Source organism: Leuresthes tenuis, unplaced genomic scaffold, assembly GCF_036924035.1.
Source record: "Leuresthes tenuis unplaced genomic scaffold, fLeuTen1.0.hap1 SCAF_8, whole genome shotgun sequence".
Classification (NCBI taxonomy): domain Eukaryota; kingdom Metazoa; phylum Chordata; class Actinopteri; order Atheriniformes; family Atherinopsidae; genus Leuresthes; species Leuresthes tenuis.
Window position 1 is genome coordinate 9,195,291 of NW_027325362.1, and position 20,643 is coordinate 9,215,933.

The 20,643-nt window shown below is 42.0% G+C and overlaps 1 protein-coding gene across 4 annotated transcripts; it reads left to right on the forward strand.

The window, feature by feature from the left end:
- Window positions 1–3,321: 3,321 nt before the first annotated feature.
- On the forward strand, window positions 3,322–18,927 carry tnfaip3 (tumor necrosis factor, alpha-induced protein 3). 4 transcript variants are annotated; one of them, XM_072390729.1, is made up of 9 exons: window positions 3,322–3,517; window positions 9,196–9,596; window positions 13,104–13,294; window positions 13,385–13,526; window positions 13,740–13,910; window positions 14,046–14,226; window positions 14,454–15,451; window positions 15,627–15,832; window positions 15,991–18,927. In XM_072390729.1, the coding sequence occupies exons 1-9, from the start codon at window positions 3,429–3,431 to the stop codon at window positions 16,270–16,272; spliced, it is 2,661 nt and encodes an 886-aa protein (XP_072246830.1). In that variant the 5' UTR covers window positions 3,322–3,428; the 3' UTR covers window positions 16,273–18,927. The 4 variants fall into 4 exon arrangements, with proteins under 4 accessions (XP_072246830.1, XP_072246832.1, XP_072246831.1 ...); XM_072390731.1 differs by lacking the exon at window positions 3,322–3,517 and adding an exon at window positions 5,937–6,027; XM_072390730.1 differs by lacking the exon at window positions 3,322–3,517 and adding an exon at window positions 7,542–7,814.
- The last annotated feature ends 1,716 nt before the right edge of the window (window positions 18,928–20,643 follow it).

Here is a 20,643-nt window from a genome sequence, read left to right on the forward strand (position 1 = left end):
TTCTTGTTTGTGTGGTTATAATAATTCCCAATGGCAGCACACACACTCACACGCACATGACTTCAGGCACAGGGAGCGACAAATGATAAACAACGCTGAAATGCGCAGATGTGAGTCATAAGTTATGTATCACACACACCCAGAGAGCCCCACCCGGAGACAAGCCTAAGACTTTGAGCGGCATGTCCCGACTACTCTGGTCTCTCTGTGAAAGAGGCGGAGAGAAAACCAAGAGTGGAAGCACACTGAAGAAGGGAAAGAGAGAAAACGACAGGGGTAAATTACAGTAAACTACAGACGTAGAAACAGAAAGAAAACTTATCCAAAGGATCATCAAAGTTGGAAAATACTGGAGAACGTTTCTTCCATTCCAATTCTTACTTTCATCTACTTTTATATACGTTTCCAAAGGTTTAAGAAATCACAGGACACAACATGGCTGCTCACATGCTGTCAAATGGGCTCTATTGTTCAGTTTTTATACTCAAACTTGATTATTTTCAGTTCATTTCACCTCTGAAAAAACTGTATAAAGGCACAATTGTACATGTATTCAAGGACCAATTTTTATGAATTTATGATCACTATTCAACAAGTGATTGAAGTTCTATTTACTCACGCTTGATATAACAAAATTAGTTTTTTAAACATAGTAACAAGAAATGCACTTTTGGTTATGTTTTGGTAATATTGGTAATATTTTCAGAAGACTTGTCATTTGCCCATTTTGGGGGGTTTGCCCACAAATGGCCAGCTTCTGAGTCTCTCCTCAGCACGACTCATGCACAAGTTGAACTCAAGATCAAACTGATTATTAACACACATCATTGGTAAATACAGACCCAAAATACTCATAATCACAATATTAGCATATAGTCACACAAATACTTGCAGAAGAGTCGAAAGATGGCAGAAAGTAGAGCCAGCTATAACATAAGATAAGTGTTACAGCAGAGTTAGCTCAAAAAAAGCTATTTACTCTTTAAAGAGCAGAAAGAGCTTAAACAAACCACTTTATTGCAATGGATGTGTTGATTGTAGCAGATTTGCTTGTATGATAAGCACCCTGTGACCTGATAAACTTATCTCTGTGAAAACCATGCACTTTAGATGATAAGGTTAATATGCAAAGCACACCTTCTTAACCATTACATTGCCTCTAGAATAATTTTTTTCAAATGTACAACTAGTGCATCTGGTTCAATTGAAAGTAACTCAAGAGAATTTGTAAATTTTTTTGCCCTTTGGCCTCCCCTAGAATTGTGGGATGTGACACCAGCGTCATAAATTCATGAGCTGTTCATGAGCCCTGCGCATGTGCAGACATACACGTTTTGTGATGTTGAGGCCATGAGGCCATGAGGTTAAAATTCCCACAACAATGTAAAGTAACCGTAGAGTAAAACTGTATGTTGCGGAGCTGTAAACTAAAGTCATGAACTGTGGTAACTCAGCTCCCAGGTACGCAAGGTCTGTTTCAGGCCCATAAATGTGCATAACAAAAAGTCAAATGTGCTCCAAAATGAGTTTAATTTTCATAGTTTCATATACTTCCCTAGTGTTTTCTTATCTTAAATGAGTTCAGGGCTGTGTGATTGATAGCACAACTGCCTCATGGCAAGAAGGTTTCTGGTCCAAATCTCAGCTGAGGCCTTTCTGTGTGGTGTTTCCATGTTCTCACCATGCAAATGTGGGTTCTCTTCGGCTGCTTCCCTCAGACCAAAAACATTCATGTTGGGTTATCTGATGATGATAAATTGACCTTTGAGTTTGTGTACAGTGCTTGTACAGTTATCACACACCTGCTATACCTTTACATTTCCCTGAGTTTTAAAAGCAAAGCAAGCAAGTAAATTTTAGTACAACTAAAAAAAAATAAGAGTTTGGAGTGATTTATTGTGCGTCTTGCTATGCCCTTCTTCTCTGAATGTATGCATACTGTATATAAAACAGGCACCGTAAGTTCTGAAGTATGAGAGCTTGCAGAGTTGTCTGTCTCACTGTGTTATAGGCCTTTCTGTGATGGACTGTCAGCTCGGACAGGCACTAGAAAACAATAAACTCAGTTCACACTATGTAACTCATAGTGTCTGGAACGCATTCATGCATTTATTTGCAGACTGACAGGCCATAGGGATGGGTTATTGACCTCTTCTACAAATGGACTTTTACCACAATGTGGAATTAATATCTGATTCATAAAGGGGTTGAAAAATGTAATCTTTGATGTTCGTAAGAAATTATGCACTCTGCTACACAAATGTGGGATGACTAAGAGATGCTGTATGATTGTGTGAGTAAATGGGTGAATTTGACATGTGGTGTTAAAGCAGCTTGAGTTGTCAGCTTGACTAGAAAGGCGCTACACAAGTACAGTCCATTGTGTGAACAGATCGTGCATCACCACACCCTCAACTGGGAAGATTGAGAAATGTAGGAATGATGAAAACAAAGCTGATTCAGATATTCAGTCATCACACTTTCGAGCAATTTTACTGGGAGGGTCTTCCAGGTTTCCACCACACCTGTTATAGTGTGATCATCAGCGAAGTGTTAAGTCTTCTGGTCTGTTACTTAAGGAAATGTAGGAAAACAGAAGTCAAAGTTAATGAGTAAAAGCCCTGCAGCTTTGACTTAAGCAAAAGTGTAAACGGATTGGCATCTCCGTCTATTGTATTGTAACCTGTAAAAATGTATTAGTGATATATCATCTTATTATTTTGACTCTGCAGGGTAACCGTGGAGTAAAATGTACAGCATTTATGTATTTTCTGCTTTTTCTCCTTCTTTAGAAAGTTCAAAGTGAAAATACTCAACAACTTGAATAAAGTGCAAACGCTGAAGTACTGAAGGCCCTGATGATGGACCTGTCCAAATGACAGCTGGGATAGGCTCCACGCCACCCTCTGTAACCCTGAGTTGGATAATGTGGGTAAATAAAATTGATGGATGGATAAAGCACTCAAACTGCAGGGGACCATTCTGGTTTTATTACGTCAATATTTCCAATCTGTGTTGCTACACAGATGCCACTAGATGTCAGGCTTGCTTAGCCTTTTAGTTTCTCTACTTTTTCCATCCTCCACCTTTTCAGCCCACCTTTCACCACTTCCCACTCCTCTGTCCAGGTCAGCATGAACTTTTATTTTACACATGCCTATTCTCAAACTACTTTTTGGGTGGTGGCCCCAAAAACTAGATGTGTGACAATTACTTAAGAAGTCAGTGTCAGCCTTTAACCCCCTACACAAAGCTATGTCAAGTGATTTTTAGTGGGGGTTGGTTTCGATCTGCCTCTGAGGTGCTTTCCACTGAGAAGAAGACCCAGAAGAACATTGAGACGTTCCTTCTCGCAGTTCTCCCCAGGGTTCTCCCCGCTGTTGTGCCAGCTCATACCGGGATGGGGCCCTAAGGCTTTTGGGGCGCCGATGGAACGATCTGGGTTCAGAAGTCACTCTGAGGGACTGGCCTCACTGTCAAAACAGAAGAGATGTATGACTCTGGAGTATGAATATAGGTATGTTGAATGAGGATTATATATTAATGTAAAGAACCTAAAATACCAGGAGATTGCAATGTGAATAGGTAACTTGTTCATTATTATCATAAACCCTGAATTTCAGTTGTACTGTTCCTTTTGAACTTATAGGGAAGCTGTGCTGTACCAGTATTCCAACATAAGGTACTGCTTGACAAAAAATGTCAGATGTATTGTGGTTATTTTTGCCTAAAAGAGCGAGGAGCAGGAAGTGCTGGAGGAGAACAGAAGAAAATGTGTCAAAGGCGCGCACAGTATGTGACATTTACACAAAAACAAGGTCACTGCAGCTATTTAGAAAAACTGAACATGCAGTATGCAGAGTGTACAGCGAACAAAGAGGTACACAAACGTTACAGCCAGCTATGAACTAAAGATGATGTCACCTGTTTTCCCCCTTCTTTTTTCATAAAAAGTGATAGTTATGATTGGTCAAAGTCCCTGTGAGTCAGACTCTTCCTTCTGTATTTATACAAAAACCCCTAAAGACAGGCAGAGCATAATAGGAGTTTTGATCACTTTTTGGGTACTTTTAAACAACTAAACAAAAGCTTAATTGGATGTAGAGTAAACACAATTTATGACAGCTTGCTAAGCAAGGGAATGTCTATGTCCGGCTTATAAAAAGTGTGTTGTTAAACACAGCATGACATGAGAAGCACTGTGCTATCAAGATGGCAGCGATGGAGGAAGTTGTCAGGTCATTGCCTTCGGTAATTCCACACCGTATAAATACTGTCCTGTGATTAAAATCCACTTTCAAATTAAAATATGTAAACTAAATGGAATACATTATCAGTGACTTTGAAATAAAATCTATTTGACGTATAAACAGTATTTGTTTGACAGAACATTATCTCTGTAACAGTACAATACTAAAAAATCCTGAGTGGATTGTGAAGCTGTGTGAAATGGGAAAAAGTAAAATCCCTGGTAGGCTGATAGTTTTTGGTCTTAGTTTGTAAATGATTCTCATGATTAGTCAACTTGACAGGCCATGAATCTTCATCCTGCTTTGTGTAAAATATATTTCATTAATTTTCTGTCAAGTATATGTAGCATGATGTATATAGTATTATATACCATTATGTTCATAGAGTTAAGTATATGGAAAGTTAATTTGAGGAATGAAAATGCTCATTCGCTGCACTTTGTTTATCTATTTATTTATTGATTGTCCAAAACGAGGCTTTAAAAAGTTTTTTCTTCAAAACGTCTCACCAAAAATTTGTCATATGTAGAGTTCATATGCCATCAGGTCTGCCTTTCTGCATTTTTTTCATCAAATCTTTGTATTTTGATTTTGTAAACAATCATGTTTGTATTGTTGTATTGCAAATGATTGGGTTAGCCATATTAGCTCTGGATCTGTCCTTAAGAACAGTACTAGAGCACATTACATTCCAACTTTGTGAAATTCGATTAAAAGGGGGGAAGAAAATCTGCATTAGCACATCTGTAACTTCTGTAACAACACATTTGTACTGACTGCCTTGAGGTTGCTTAAATGTGTTAATGCTAGATTTAATGTTTCACACTTAAGGGGGAAGTTTTCGTGAACGCTAGTGGAATCTTTAAATCTTTGGAAACTGACTTAGATTTTTGTAGAATCTATAAAAAAGCTAACAAAACAGCAGTGTCATAGTATTACTTTAGTGTGTGTACTGTTGGTCTGATACGTTGAGGTTAGTTATAATTGGGGGTGGAGGTGGGGTGTTCTGGTATTCTCAATAAATCTTTTGTGTGTGGAAATAGTCCGAAGGTAAATTTTCTGTTGAACTCCTCTCAGCATATCTGACCCCACCATGTACATTTATGACATGATAAACTTTAACAGATTTGGAGCAGTGCAGTGGGTCAATTGTCTCCTTTGGGGGTTTCCATGTACTGGTGACTGTACTACTTTGCTTCCACAAGCAGCTAGTTTATTGATCACTCCAGCCTGTGACTCATCCTGCATGTGACCCTGTGAGGAACCTTTAAAATGTTTGGAAAGTTTAGCCTTAAGTATTATTAATAATAGACACAGCAGTAACATCTCATTAGTTCAAGCAGAGCAAAGAAAGGTATTTTAGGAGTCCATAAATTCATTAAATACTTTGTGGAGGAAGTTTGTGTGGTTAATAAAGGTTACTGTTAATTTTGACTTACAATGTGTGCTAAATGTCAGCTCATGGACAAAAGCATTGAGCTTTAAAAAGTAAGGTTGACTAGGTGAGCTTATCTCTTAAAAATGCATGTCAGGTGATAATTAGTTTCTGTTCCCTGTATGAGTAGGTAGAAAACTGAACTGTGGTCAGTGTTGGGGCAACACAAGACAGAAGTATAAATCATTCCATAAGGAAGAGAAAGGAAAATGGAAAGGGAGGAGTGAATCAGCACACTGGTGGGCAGGATAGGGTAACAACGAGTAGATAAGATCCAGTCCTCTGTTTAAAGATTTATGTGGTGGATACAACACAAGGTTTAAGCTCTTATTTACTTAACAGGTAAGTTCTGCCCATATTTCTTTGTGTATGCTCACGAAAGACACTCTGTGAGTCAGATTGTTGTTCAGCCTTTCAGTTACTTTTAAAAATGAACATTTGTCCATGTTCAAGTTTTTTTCAGCTTAGCCTTGGTGATGAATTATCTGGAAGATTTTTTTTACTGTGATTTATAAATATTTGATATAATTATGTTTTATGCACTCATTAGTCCTATTGAAGATCTGTTGTTTTTCTATGTTTTGGGGGTTAGACAAATAGAAAATTGTGGAGTTGTAATCTGATACTGTGAGCCTGTCGGCACCCTTACACTGGATAAACTGTAAAATGCATTGTTAAGGAAACCGACAAAAACCTGTCTGTAAATGTGCATTGGCACACAAAAGCAGGTCGTATTTCTCCATTCTTTCCATTTAGATGTATCACACCTTTCTGTGTCATCACATGCAACATAGGTGAGCCACATATGAGAGCTGAAACAAAAGCGCAGCAGCCTCGAAGCTGGTTTACCACACTAAGAAAGTTGCTGTGCTCGGCCGAACTCCGATAATTGTAGATCCTCTTAACCGCCATAACCAACAGGTGCAGAAACAGCGTTGGCTTCGACACATGTCGCGTTTCAGGTTATTTGCCAATCACAGACAAGCTGGATGTTGGGTGATGGGTGCTGCATGCTTCTCTTGATATCTGCAGCCAAAGACGGTCTGTTTGTGTTTGGCATAACTACTTTAGAAAGCCCCATATTCAACCAATATTAAATGTGCAGAGTTACGTTCAGGCAAAAACAGTTTGCATGTGAGAAAAATATTTTTGATTTAGATTTTTCGGTGGGACTGAATAAAAACTCCCTTTGTGGTATTACTGGTCATGATTCTCAGGCAGTTAAGATTATTTTTGGCAGATGTTATTTGAGGACAAGAGGAGACCGTCTTGTTGGTTAAGGTGTAATGTTATGGATGAGAAGGTAGATTTTTTTTCACCACTACCTCTTTATTTTAAGCGTTTTATCAATCTGTGTAGGTTGTGCACCTCAATTCAAATGACCAAAGTAAGATAAGACTGCAACTTCAATGTGCTTCAAACGAGAAGATAATGAACTAACTCTTTAACTTGTGAAATTATAAATTAACGTTTTTTTGTTTTTACCTCTGAGGTGTCTAATCCCTCTGAGCTCCAAAAAAATATAATTTCCTGGCAGTAGTACATCATCATTGCAAAAGCTGTAGTCATCTCCTTAGATACTCTAACACATATGCATGCAGTCAACAAGTCAAAGCCTCCTTCTTTTAAATGATAAGTGTTTTCTTTCGTTTTCCTGAGTCATTTGCTGGGGCTGGTCTCATTGCAGGTTAATGGTTTATTTCTGAGGCTGCCTCATGAAATAGAGTGTGACGCGACCTGTCTGTCTCCCTCTGTGACGCTTCTTTGTGCTCAGTAGGTGGGATATGCTTTTCAATATTGAGTCAGACAGCTAGAGGCCCCCCTGGCTGCAGCGAGTTGTAACTACATCAGATTGTGACACAGAGAGGGAAATGGGTGGACGGAAAGTCCCCGTGTGGAAATCCCCTGACTTTTTTTCCCCTTTTTTTAAAAATAAGCGTTAGCGGACGTGTGTACTCTTTTGAAAAAAGCTCGGCGAGCTGCGAAGGCTCTGAAATAGATCTGATACTGATGAAAAGAGGAGGTTGAATGGCGCCGAGAACCGCAGCGGTGAGGCTGAGTGAAGTGGCTGAGAGAGGACTAGCCTGAGCATCCGGGAGGCTTTGTTATTACCCCGACATATTACACAGGTAAGACACCAGTCCTTCCACCTTGTGTCTCCACATGTGGACAACAGCTCCCACCAAGCGGGTGAGACTCAGTGGATACATCACGTTTGGGCCTTGAGTAATGTACGGTCGTGTTTCTGGGGACATGGAGATAGCGTAAAGCTTGCTCACGACAGTGGCTTTGACAGCCATTGTTTACAAAGACGTCACCCTCAAGCGGATAAGAGAGCATTTAAACAGCCAAATCTAACGTCGGCGCCGATACACAGTGTCAGTGCCCGCGGTGTGCTACGGACGGACGCTACATTGTTTCAAAGGTAGTTGTCATTGGAATTACGTAAGCCTTTAACGTCAGCAAAGTCTCCTGTTATTGTGTTTTTTGTGTAGCCAGCCATCCTAAACCGCAGCGTCCACCATTGTGCCTCAGTCTGTCTGCCTGCCTTATGTCTGCCTGCTGTGACAACACAACACACCAGCGTTTCTGTCAACATGCTCCCAGACATCCAGGTGTCTGTTGTCTAGTCCTTCAAGAAGTGACTGACTGGCCCTTTAGCGTGGCCTAGTCTGTTGTTGCACCTGCTGCTGTTTGGGTAGTTCAGGCACAGAGGTCAGTTGAAGCGGAGCATTAAGGTGTTAGTTAGCTGTTAACTTTTAACTACATTTTTTTGACTCACTGTCAGCTGATAACTGATTGAAATGAGGATGCTGATGGAAGTTTAAAAGTAAGCAAAACTCCTGGCTTACTTGCTGACCATCACTTTTTACTTCCTGTGAGCTAATGTGCTAAAGCTTTCTTCCACTTGTCTGAAATGCACGTTTAAACCCTCTCTTCTCTTAATTCTTTCAAGTATTAAGTATAGAAAGTACAACAAGTGCATCTGTTGAGATAACCAGTGGCAATGATGTTTAACTTTATTAGATACAAAAGTTTATCTCCCTCCTGTACTGAGACGGCTCAGTGTCTGTACTTTCAACCTGAATGTTCTTTAAACAAAAACCTGATACAGTTTGACAGCTGATGAGGTGTTGGGGATGAAGGAGGCCTTCCCAGCACCATTTTGTTGTCGGAAGGCTTTGATCTCAGTGGGACACCCTGTAGGGGGAAACTCTTGAAAACCTTCAAGGCAAAAAGCAAACACAAATACAAAGCGTTCTTTGTGTTCTTCATTTAATTTGGCCTTGCAGAATCTCCAGTGAAAAAGCACCAAAAAACTTCTTCAGTAGGATGATCTTGCATGATGGGTGATTTCCCAAACAAACTGTAAATTCATTTGTGTCTTGAGTCTCAATTAATAAGGAAGGGGACTCTCCACTGAAAATTTCCCAGCAGTCCCAGCAGTCTGTTCTTTTCTCCTGCCCTCTGCTGTGAAATAACAAATCTTCTCCCCTTATTTCTGTCTAGTTTCCACGTTGTTCGGTCATCGCCGCTTGGTGCCTCCTCGTCCTCCTCGCTCCTCTTCCTCCCCTCCTTCCATTCTCCCGGCCAACCATTCGCCATGTCGCAGGGCCAGAACTTCCTCCCCAAATTCCTGTTTGTCTCAAACCTGCTGAAAGCAGTGAAGATCCGTCAGCGAGTGCCCAACGACGTGGTGAAGCCTGCCGCCAGCGGCGGCCTCATGCACCACCTGCGGGGAATGCACCGCTACACGCTGGAGATGATCGCCATGAACCACTTCCCCCAGGCCTTCAGGGAGGTGGTGCAAGCCGCCATCCTGGACCGGGTCATGCAGGCCTCATTAGAGCAGGAGAAGAAGCTCAACTGGTGTCGAGAGCTGAAGAAGATGGTGCCATTACGCACCAATGGTAAGAAAGATTTTACTCGGGCTGGGTAACGACTGTTTTTGAGTCTTCTGGAGTCTGTACTTTTACTTTTCTTTGGGGTATTTTTTTTTTTTAGGTTTTTGTTAATATTTTCACACAGATTTTCAAAGGATTTAGTTGTTGTGTATCAATGGATGAATTTAAGGAAACGCTGTTGGAGCAGAAGTTGAACCACAGGAACAACCCGACAGATGGGCCTCAGAGCTCATGTAAAACTGTCTCCTCAATTTTAGGAACTGTAGTCATCTATATTGTTCCCCACAGAGGATGTGTGTTACTTTTGTTTCATTTTCTGTGACAGAAAAGGTGTATATTTATGAGTCAGGGGTATTTGATATGTAAATTCTGAGATGTCATTACTCACTGGCAGAGTTACTGTAAATGACAACAAGCGAGATGCATGGGTTCCGCTTTCGTACAGACTCATTTAGCAGCACCGTTGGTTTTAACTGCGCCGTGTCGCGCTTCTGAGTTCAGACGGGCCCATCACTAAGTCATGTTTTCTGTTACGTGGATGCTGTAACGCGGGAACATCACAGAGTTGGCAAACATTCAAACAGGGGGCTGAGTTCTGAACTCTGTACTGGGAAATTCTTGTTTACTGCCGATGATGTTTCAGACCCGAGCGTTTCCACAGCAGCTACAACCTCCAGTTTGTCCCCTACTTTTTTGTGTAGGTGTGTGTGTTAGGAGTGTAAATGTCAATGATTTTAAAAAAAAAAAGAAAAAAAAGAAGAAGTTGTTCATTCATCTTAAGTTGCCCATCACCTTGACTGAGGGGTCTGTGCCTCTGTCTTTGTGGGAGTCAGCTCTCTCATCAGGCCTTTTTCAATCAAATGTTCCTAAATCCAACTGTGTCTCAGTGTGGCCCTTTTTTCTTTATTTCAGTCACACATCTGGTGTGTACATCATATCTATTTTAAGGTGAGGGGGAAAAAACTATCTTTGAAAGGAATCATCAGCTGTAGCATTAACAGCAGTAGAAGGAAGTGGAAATCGATCAGCATTGTAAATTTGTTTTTAAACATGCGAGTTTCCAGAGGAAATGATATTCGTCTTACTCATGTGAGAAATTCCTACTTTAACCTCATCTCAGAATATTCTTTGAAGAGTTACTGGATGGCTGAGTAACTTACTGGATGCTTTTTGTTATGTCCTAAGGGTCCCCTTCAAATTCTGAAGTTAGTAATAACTAAATGAGTCACTGTAACTCTCACCAGTGCATGGTTCCTCTTCAGAAAGACCCCTGAATTGATGGCAAGCTCAACTGACTTCTACTGCCAGTAACCTGCATGGAATTTCCTGGCTTGCGTAGATGACGTCATAAAGATGAGACCGAATTTAGAACCGGATTGTACGAGTCTGAAGGACCCAGACGTGACTTTGAGTAGAGGACGGACAAGACACACACACACAGAGGACTGACTGACTGCTGCTGAGTCACTGGAGCTCAGCAGACACAGACAGTGAATGTGAGAGAGAAGAAGTCCGCCAGAGAACGTCCAACATCAACTGGGACTTAAATTTGCTCCCATGCTCTGTGTGAGTGTACAAATGATTCAAACCTCTGGAGATTCAAGACTAGGAAAGAGAATTGACCATCATAAAAAAACAAGCAAAGAAAAAAAGCCTCATAAAACGTTCACTCTAATCCAATTAAAGTAACGGGGCCATATCCGTTTCCTATTTCCCACACGATAAAGTAATCGCTCATTCAAATTTTTATCATGTCTTCTTTCTTGAATGTCTAGCACGGATCAGAGGGTTTTTCCCAAACTGCATCCCATGTCTGTCATGTGTCCCTATCACGCAGGATTGGTTCAGCTACAATACACTAACTCCACATTTTGTAAGAGCAGAGACTGCACACACACTTCTACATCGCTGCATCTTATAAGACTTGTGCTACGCTGTTCTGGTGTTAAAGGCTTTTTCTAAGTGTCACTGTTTGACCAATGTGACTCAACAAAGAGTTGAAGACTATCACATGGATGGCATGTTTGGTCACCTTGTCACTAACGAGGGGGGTATATTTAAAGGGATGGAACCAGGCCACTGTCTTTCATTTTTAGTCACCTGCTACCTCGATTCAGGGTCAAAAGTCTGTTGTTTTATAATCAAGAGGAAGTGAGTCTGCATGTGGACATGTGATCCCATTCATATACATCTCTGTGTGTACGTGTCTCTGCAGAGAATGCCTTTTATCACTAGAGAGCTGAGCATTTTATATTTTTCATTGAGTGATGCAAGAGCACCGAAATGCAACAACAGCTTGCTAGTCTGAAATAGAAGTGGATGTTTTTTCCTTCAAGTACAGTGGGATGTTCCGTCAGTTGAATGAAAACAAGTGTATCTCACATTACAGTCGTCTCGCAACACAGGAAAATATATTTTGATAAATCTGATCACAGCTTGGCCCACAGCACACTTACCTCAAGGTAAAACACATTTTTAGAATCTCTGATGTCAAGACTAACTAGTTTGTATAAATTCAAATGACTCTTCCTGTGCAGGAGCAACATCTTTTGAAAGAACAGTTCCTGTGAGCATTTGAACATTTCCTTTTTTATAGCACATTACTTTGCAGAGAAAGGAGTGCATGCTTTAGATGTGTGAGCTACCTCTGAAGAGGTTGACCAACTTTACACATTAAAGTACCTGTATGTCTCCTTTGTGTTTGAACATGTGAGGGCACATGTTACCTAAATGCCCATTAATCTCAGCCTTTATCAGCTGATGATAGCAGTAGTTAAAACGCTTACATTCCATAAGGTCCAAGTCACGCCTCTGCGGAAAGTACAGGACCAGCTGGGTAGCACTGATGTGTTGGGATTATAGGAGGGGATCACATGCACACACATGCACACGCATACACACACACATGCACAAATAGCAGAAGTTAACACAGGGAAATTCCTGCGTTTAGTGTGACAACAGGGTTTTTCAGAGCTGCACACATTAACAAATGTGGGCTCTCCTGTTTCACAATGAGAAAAAGACCCAAAGCTGCAAAGGAGACAATAAAATTCCAGGATTTTTTTTTTATGCACAAGCACACATGCCTTTTAAACAACTAACTCTTTAATTTTCTGGGAAGTTAGTGGAGTTTAGAGTTTCTCTTTCTTTGACCTAAAACAAGACGATAAAGTGTCTGGGATTCTGGGAGTTGTGCAGACTTTTTGGGGTATTTTTTCTTGTAACGGTTTCCTGTGTAAAGACAAAGCCTTGTCTGTAGAGTATATGTGCTTTTAAACATATGACGGTCATTTAATAATCCACAAATCAGATAGTGTGACAGTTGGCCTGACGGCCTGGAAATCCCCAGACTTTAGTTACGCTTGAGTGTGCACACACAGCAATTGTCCGCTGTGTATGCTGCATGCACTGACAATTTGTATGTGTGTGCATCCACACACAGCTTTTGGACTTTGTATCCCATGTACAATGTACAAGCTATGAAGTGATTGTCTCCTGTGTGTGTGTCTACAGGAGATGGGAACTGTTTGCTTCACGCGGCCTCTCAGTACATGCTAGGTGTTCAGGATACAGACCTGGTGCTTCGGAAAGCTCTTCACGGTGTTCTGAAAGAGACAGACACTGGAGTCTTTAAAGCTCGCTTCCAGGCAGAGCTGCTGCAGTCTCAGGAGTTCACCCAGACTGGACTCCGATACACCACCATGGTATGAAGACGGGGTTAAATCCATGTCAAAAGTCTTGTTGAAAGTATTTACTGCTTTATGTTTTAACCATTTGTGTGTGCTCTTTCCTAGAACTGGGAGGAGGAGTGGGATAAGATTGTAAAGATGGCATCTCCGGTCTCTAGTAGCAACGGCCTCCAATTTGACTCTCTGGAGGACATTCACATCTTTGTCCTCTCCAACATTCTCCGCAGACCCATCATTGTCATCGCAGGTACTCACTTTTTATCACATTCACACTCATTTCTCCTCATTGGCCATAGAAAACTCCCTGCCCTTGTGAACATATCTCTTCTCAACTGTTGGATAGACTTGATTCAGGAACATGCTAACTTCTGAAATGTGTTCTAAGATAAAGTAGAAGTTGGTCATGCCCAGTGCTGTTTTGAAAACTAAAAAATAATTCTAAAATTGTTTTCTTCAACAGACCAGGTGGTCAGGAGTATGAAATCAGGCTCCTCTATCTCTCCTCTGAATGTGGGTGGGATTTATCTGCCTCTACACTGGCCACCCACAGAGTGCTACAAATACCCAATAGTGCTTGGCTATGACTCTCAGCACTTTGCACCCCTCATCACCATCAAAGACAGTGGTCCAGGTAGGAAACACAAAGCAGCAGATTTTATGTTTCTAACATGACAAAGAGAGAGGGGGAAAAAAACGTCCTGCTCATCCTTTTGTGACCGTTTAACGATGGATCTGGACCGACTCTTTTTTTTTTCTTTATCTCTAGAAATCAGAGCCGTACCTCTGATCAACCCAAGACGAGTGGGCTTTGAGGAGCTGAAGGTTCACTTCCTGATGGAAAAGGAGCAGCAGCAGAAAGAGAGGCTTCTCAATGACTACTTGCAGCTGATAGAGATTCCTGTCATAGGCTTGGGCCATGACACAACATGGATCATGAAAGCTGCACGGTACTTACAGTTTTTAAGCTCCCCTGAGTTGACAATATGGATGTGAAAAAATTAAAGAATTGATATTTCATTGTAGTTCATTGATGCACAGGTAAACACAGTTTCCCTCTGCTAAAGATTGAGTAACTTTTTTTTTTAGATCTTAGTTGAAGTTCTTGAAACTTCGTCAGCACTTTTAAAACAATGACATTAAGAAAATGACATAACATTGTATGTCTCTGTATTAGACTGGATGAGGGCAACCTTCCTGAAGACATGAACCTGATGGAGGACTACCTGCAGCTTGTCAACCACGAGTACCAGCGTTGGCAGGAGGACAAGGAGCAGGCGTGGGCTGCCCAGCCACAGCGCCCACCACCCTTCTCTGTCTCCCAGCTCTCCCTCATTGAAATACGTTGTGCCACACCACGCTGCACCTTCTATGTCTCTGTGGACACGCAGCCTCATTGCCATGAATGCTTTGAGAAGCGACAGGCCACCACAGGTGGAGGAGCGAGGATAGAAGGTGTGGTCCAAACCAAGGGAGCAGGTGTGCAAGGTGGAGTAGGGGTGATGGGCGGATCAGAGACTGAGGTGAGCTCCAGAGGAGCCCGAAGCAGCAGCCCCCCGTGCTCTTCTTCCGGGAGAGGGGTGGTGTTATCCAGCCCACGCTCTGCTCCACCCACTGCTCCCAGCCTCAGCCTATACAGTGAAACTCACGCCATGAAGTGCAAGACACCTGGCTGCCTCTTCACCCTCAGTGTAGAACATGATGGACTTTGCGAGCGTTGTTTTAACTCAAGGCAGAACCATGGACCTCCTACAGCTGGAACAGCTGCTACAGGACTTCCAGGCCCCAATGGGGGGCCTGTTGTCCCCCACCCGGCCCAGGGCCCTGGCTGGACCCAGTGGGGGGGCTGCAAAACAGAGACAGAGCAATGCAGCATGTGCAGACAGGAGGCATTCAGGATATTCAATGGCCTGTGTCCACCCTGCATGCAGAGACAGCAGGCTCCAGAGAGGGGTGAGCCACAGCAGAGCACCCCCAGGACTGAGGCCTCATCCTCTGCTTGGAGCCAGGCCAGAGACACTGAGCGGCCGTGCCTCACCCTAACCCCAGGGCACACATCAGCCTGGCAGACCCCTCTGGCCCGCCTTTGTAAAAGATCCGGCTGCCAGTTCTTTGGGACACCAGAGAAGTTGGGTTTCTGCACTATTTGCTATGTAGACTATCAGACCAACCACCGTAAGTCCTGAGGCAAAACTTCTATCATATTACAGTGTTATTCAGACCTGGAAAAAATGTTTTATCAAAGTCATTCTGATCAATAGATGTGGTCAGTTTGTAAGAGTTGCTGTTGATATTTAATGGAAACTCCATCACAAGGTATATTCATTATGTTGGCCACTGTCTGTTCCAGACATGACTCCTCCACCTGCCCCAGTCCAGAGCCGGCATGGTTTGGAAACTGGCTTCCAGAATGCCACAAGGTGTCGTGGGCCTGGATGTGGTGCAGTTGGTAAGGCGATGCTGGAGGGCTACTGTGATAAGTGTTACGTCAAAGAGCAAAGTGCACGGCTCAACCAAGTGGCACATCGCACACCACACTCCCCTCCTCTGGTCATGGTGAGTGTCTCCGATACTTTTTCCTTGCTCTACTTTACAATTGTCATGCATTTTATCAATCATCTGTCTTTTTTTTATTCTTTGTTTTGCTGCTCTCCTTTCACAGTTTCCAATTGACATTTCTCCTCTTTGTCTTTATTCTCTCTCTGCTCTTAAAGCGTGACCGAGCAGCCAAACCCAGATCTTCGCAACAGTCCCAGACCCAAACCCAGACTCAGTGCCGGCGAAGTGGCTGCAGTAATGTGTCCCCAGGTTGCACAGATCTCTGTCCAGAGTGCCACACGCGGGGCCAGGGCAGAGAAGGAGGCAGGCGGGCGCAGGCGCCCAAGGAGAAGTCTAAGCAGCGGTGCCGGACGCAGGGCTGCGACCACTACGCCAACCAAGAGAAACAGGGCTACTGCAACGAGTGTGACCACTTCAAACAGATTTACCGTGGCTGACTGCAGGCGCACTACCGCACATGACAACGATGACAACACATAGCTAGCACGCTAGAGCCGTCACCCTGCTGTGGGCTCCTCATGCCAGTCAATGCACCTCTGATACTAACTAACCAACTAACTAACTAGCTAGTGACTAACTAGTAACCTTATGGCCTGAAAATCAACCCCCCCCCCCCCCCATGTAGAATGTGAAGCGAGAGTGTGTGTACTTTGGGGGGTGGTGAGTGTGTGTGTGTTCGCAGTAGACATGGCCTCCAGAATACCTCTTTGTGCAATTACTATCATCTGATTTGCCGTGTGATCTTACACGGTGAGAGGTTTGGCTACATGTCAGAGCAACTGACTTAACTCTTGTGTACAATATGTATTTAGAGGTACGCAGTGAATCGTGCCGGACAAAATGATTGTATGTTGACATAACAAGAAGCATCTGACATTGCTTTCTAGACCACAGCCAAGGATTTACACCCCCGTCTGTCTGTCTGTTTGTCTGTCTTAACCCATTTGTGTATCTGTCTGCCTGTCTATCTAGCATTTGCTCTCGTGAGTGAGGGAAGCAGTGGTTTGGGAAAGCCCAGCAACAAATATATGGAAGTAGTAAGCAGAAGTGAGGTAATCTTGGTCAAAGCAAGTCAAGTGCTTAAAATGAAGTGAAATGATGTTTCACCACTTTTTAGCTTAGTTCTAAACTCTCTCATTCATGTCCCCTCCAAATAAAGAGGCTCTCGCCAAAAGAGGCTCATGCAGTCAATATTGTAAAAGGCTAAAAATTTAAGTTTCTTCCATCAGTGAACAGAAATGTAAATTTATCTTTTCCAGCAAATCAACTTAAGTATTTTCACGTTTCTAAGTTCATGTAAATTGCTTGATATGGAAAGTCCAAACCAACCATGTGTCTGAATGGTGAAAGACAGACAGGGCTGGTCCCTGCTAGTTTAGGTGCTACATGTACAGAAACACAAGCCTCTTCATTGTAGCCAACACGCTGCTGGTGTTAGCGGCCAGAAGGCAGAGAACACAGTTGAGACAGGACCCACCCTCCTTCTATTCCTTCTTTCCTCCCTATAATAGTTCCCCTTTTCTCCAAAACAGATCTGTTGCCTTGGACATTGTTTTCATGGTTACTTACCACTTAAGCACCTAGAAATGCATTCGAGACATGCGCTCACATACCTGCACATGCACACAAACGCCGTGTTGCCAGTCTTGTCAGAAGTGGATTGGCAACAATAGTAAAAACTTGAAGTCCAGTCAGTCTGGACTATTATCCTCCTCACCCCCACATACACAGATATGCATACATGCACATGCAAACACAGCTCTGTGAGATTGTATGCCTCACCCAAGCCTGAGGTGATGTGCAGGCAAACAAACTCGTAAAGAGATGCATTCCTCTCTGCTCCACCCCACTAGATGTGCCCAAGTGACAGTTTCAGAGCTTCAGAAAGCAATCCCATTGCCTGCTTTGGCTAATCTTGTTTATCTGAATGTGTTTTGTGTTGTTTCTACAACAGCACAGTATTGGGGCTGATCCTCGATAAGTTTTGCCTTTAAGTAGTAATGAAATTTTATAGACCAGAGGGGCCTGATCAGTGATAATAGATCAGGGCTCCCACCTTTAAAATGCTTTTGTGAATATGGATTTTATTCCATATGATAGGACCTTCCAACCTGATGCCTCATCTTCAACATACACACACACAACACATGCATGTGTGCGTCTGGAATACACACAAAAAAACTGACATTCCTGTTTTCTTTTGTTTGTTTTGGATTTCTTTTTTAATGTATTTTGATATATTTGGTTTTGTTTCTGCCAAAAGACAAAAAGAAAAAAACAAAAAAAAACAAACATGTGCCATCAATTGCTAAACAGTTGTTGTTACCTCCTTAAAATGGCCAGCCTGGGTTATTCTAGACTAATAAGAGAGCCGCAGATAGACATCTTCAATTCTGTGTAATCACACATTAGAGCTGATCAAGATCTTTCATTGAAAATCCCCAAATAGACACTATCTTTCTGCGAGTTTCAAATACGAAGAAGTATTTATCTGCAAGCATAAGGCCTTTATCAGACTAACTCAAATGTGATATCAGCTGCAACAGTTATTCCCCTCGGACCTCTGCTGGACACCACCTCTGCTGTAGATGTCCATCTGTGGCTCTAGTCAGATATGACAAACAGGCTCTCCGTCTGCCTTTTCATTCAACTGTATCTAAAGCTGTCAGGCCAGCCCACATGCTGACGGCCTGTGCGTAGATCTCTGTGTGCTTTAATCACCTCTAGACGAACCTTAATCAATTAAAGGCCAATTAGTAGTCAGCTCATCAGGACCCCTTTGGGGCTCTGACTGAGTTTGGCTGGGAGGAGGTCATATAAGTTGCACATGATTTGTCTAAGCTGCTGAGGCATTTAGGAATGGTACTCTGACTTGTGGAGGGACATTCCAACAGTCGGAAGAGCATTGGCTGAAGATCAGAAAGTGCAACAAAAGATGCAAATGGTGTGGGAGTTTCTTTTGACAATAAGATATTGTATGAAAAAAAGCCTGGTTTTATTTGTTAAGTATTTATTCATATCAAGATATCTGTATTGTGTGATTCAATAATTATTTATATGTCGTCCTGAAATGAATTATTTTTATTAAGAAATCTGACTAATGTGGTTCTTGACTCAAGTCATTGTGTGTATGTGTGTGTACTTGTATTGCTATATTTGTACGGAGTTTGTGTTGTGTGTTTTTAGCTAAATACGCTAAAGTTAGAGCTGTGGAATGAATCATCTTTAATGAATGCCCCTACAAAGATAACCATACAAATGTGTGTGTGTGTCTTGACATGTAAAGAGAAAGAGGAGTACTTTCTCTTTTGCAGAATATATATATAACATGCTCCCCTACAAGGATTTCTTCCCTCACGTACGCTTGTATATTCTCTGAGGCTCAACATTTTGCTCTTGTCATGGCATTGCCTCATGGCTGTGTGTTGCTCAAAACTTATTTCTGCTGAAAAACACTTGCTTACTATTGGCACATAATCCATCGCCAGTGTCGGAAGTGCGTTGTGGGTGCTGCAAAAGCCAGTAGATAACACATTACTTAAGCCTGGTTTAGATGTTGCAAAATGCACCATTTACCCATACGCCTAACTGGGTTAGCTTTCCATTCTTCCCTCAGCCTCTGTTGTTCATTTCTTTTTTTTCATTGTTGCAGATTTCCAAAGGAAGTGTTTGGTTGTTTTTTTTTTACAACTTATTTTTCAGTTGTTTCCAGACTGTTACAAGGGGGAGTTTATAATGGTAATGAAAAAAGGGAGCCCCCACCCTCATGTAAAAAAACACACACAGCTCATTTGGGAGGAGTGGATTATTTGGTGGGAGGGGGGAGTTTGGAGTGAGGGGAGATATAGCATTTACAGGTGGAGAATGGCTTATACAGGCTACAGCAGGGACAAGGTGACATTTAGCAAGTGTGAGAACTGCAAAGTTGTGCGTGTGTTTCAGATGGTAGGTTGATGTGGTTTCCTGGAAATACCCCAGCATGCAAATACAACAGTTACTCTGACAAGAACACAGGCAAAGTTTTACTTTAGGAGTCAGTGCCAGAAACGTGTAGCGCTAAGCAAGACTGTAGAAATTATGATGATAGATACTTGCAATGAGAGAAATATATGCAAATTGAATATTCATCAAACTAACAATCAGCACAAGGATGTGTGTCCTGATGTAATTTTGTATTATGACCTTTATTAGATCTGAAAATGTGTCTTTAAGTTCAAAGACCACTTTTACAGGAGTTCATTAGATCTGTTAGACTCATTTGTTTTCTTTCCATAGTAGTCAAAATTATAGCAATGTTCAAAGCATATAGAACTACTATATTGTAAAAACGTTAAAGAATATTGTGGATTAGACCTACAATGACATGATCATCATTGTCATTATCCTAAGAATTATGGACATGCCTTTGCTGATACTGTACTTTTTTTGGTAGCTGGTGAAGAGAGTATACAGATAAGTGTGGAAATATACCATCAGGAGTGGATACTTAGGTAAAAGTATAGCATTTAAGCTGTCAACGATAAATTATGAATGAAAATCTCCAATCTAGATTTCAGGACAATGTCTTTTTTTTCTTTTTTCATGAATGAATCCCCCAAACTCTGACTCACTGCCTCTTCTTTTGAAAAGCTGAATGTCGCAAAAAACAAAAGTACAGCCGTGGCTCATGCAACAGGAAGTTATTTGGTATTGTGCAATAGGAAGCGGGTGTATCCATGGTTACTTTTGTCTGACCGTTTTGTAAGCAGCAGCAAACATGAGCTACTCCCTTCACTGAGCAGAATCACGTAAACACACACAAACTAATG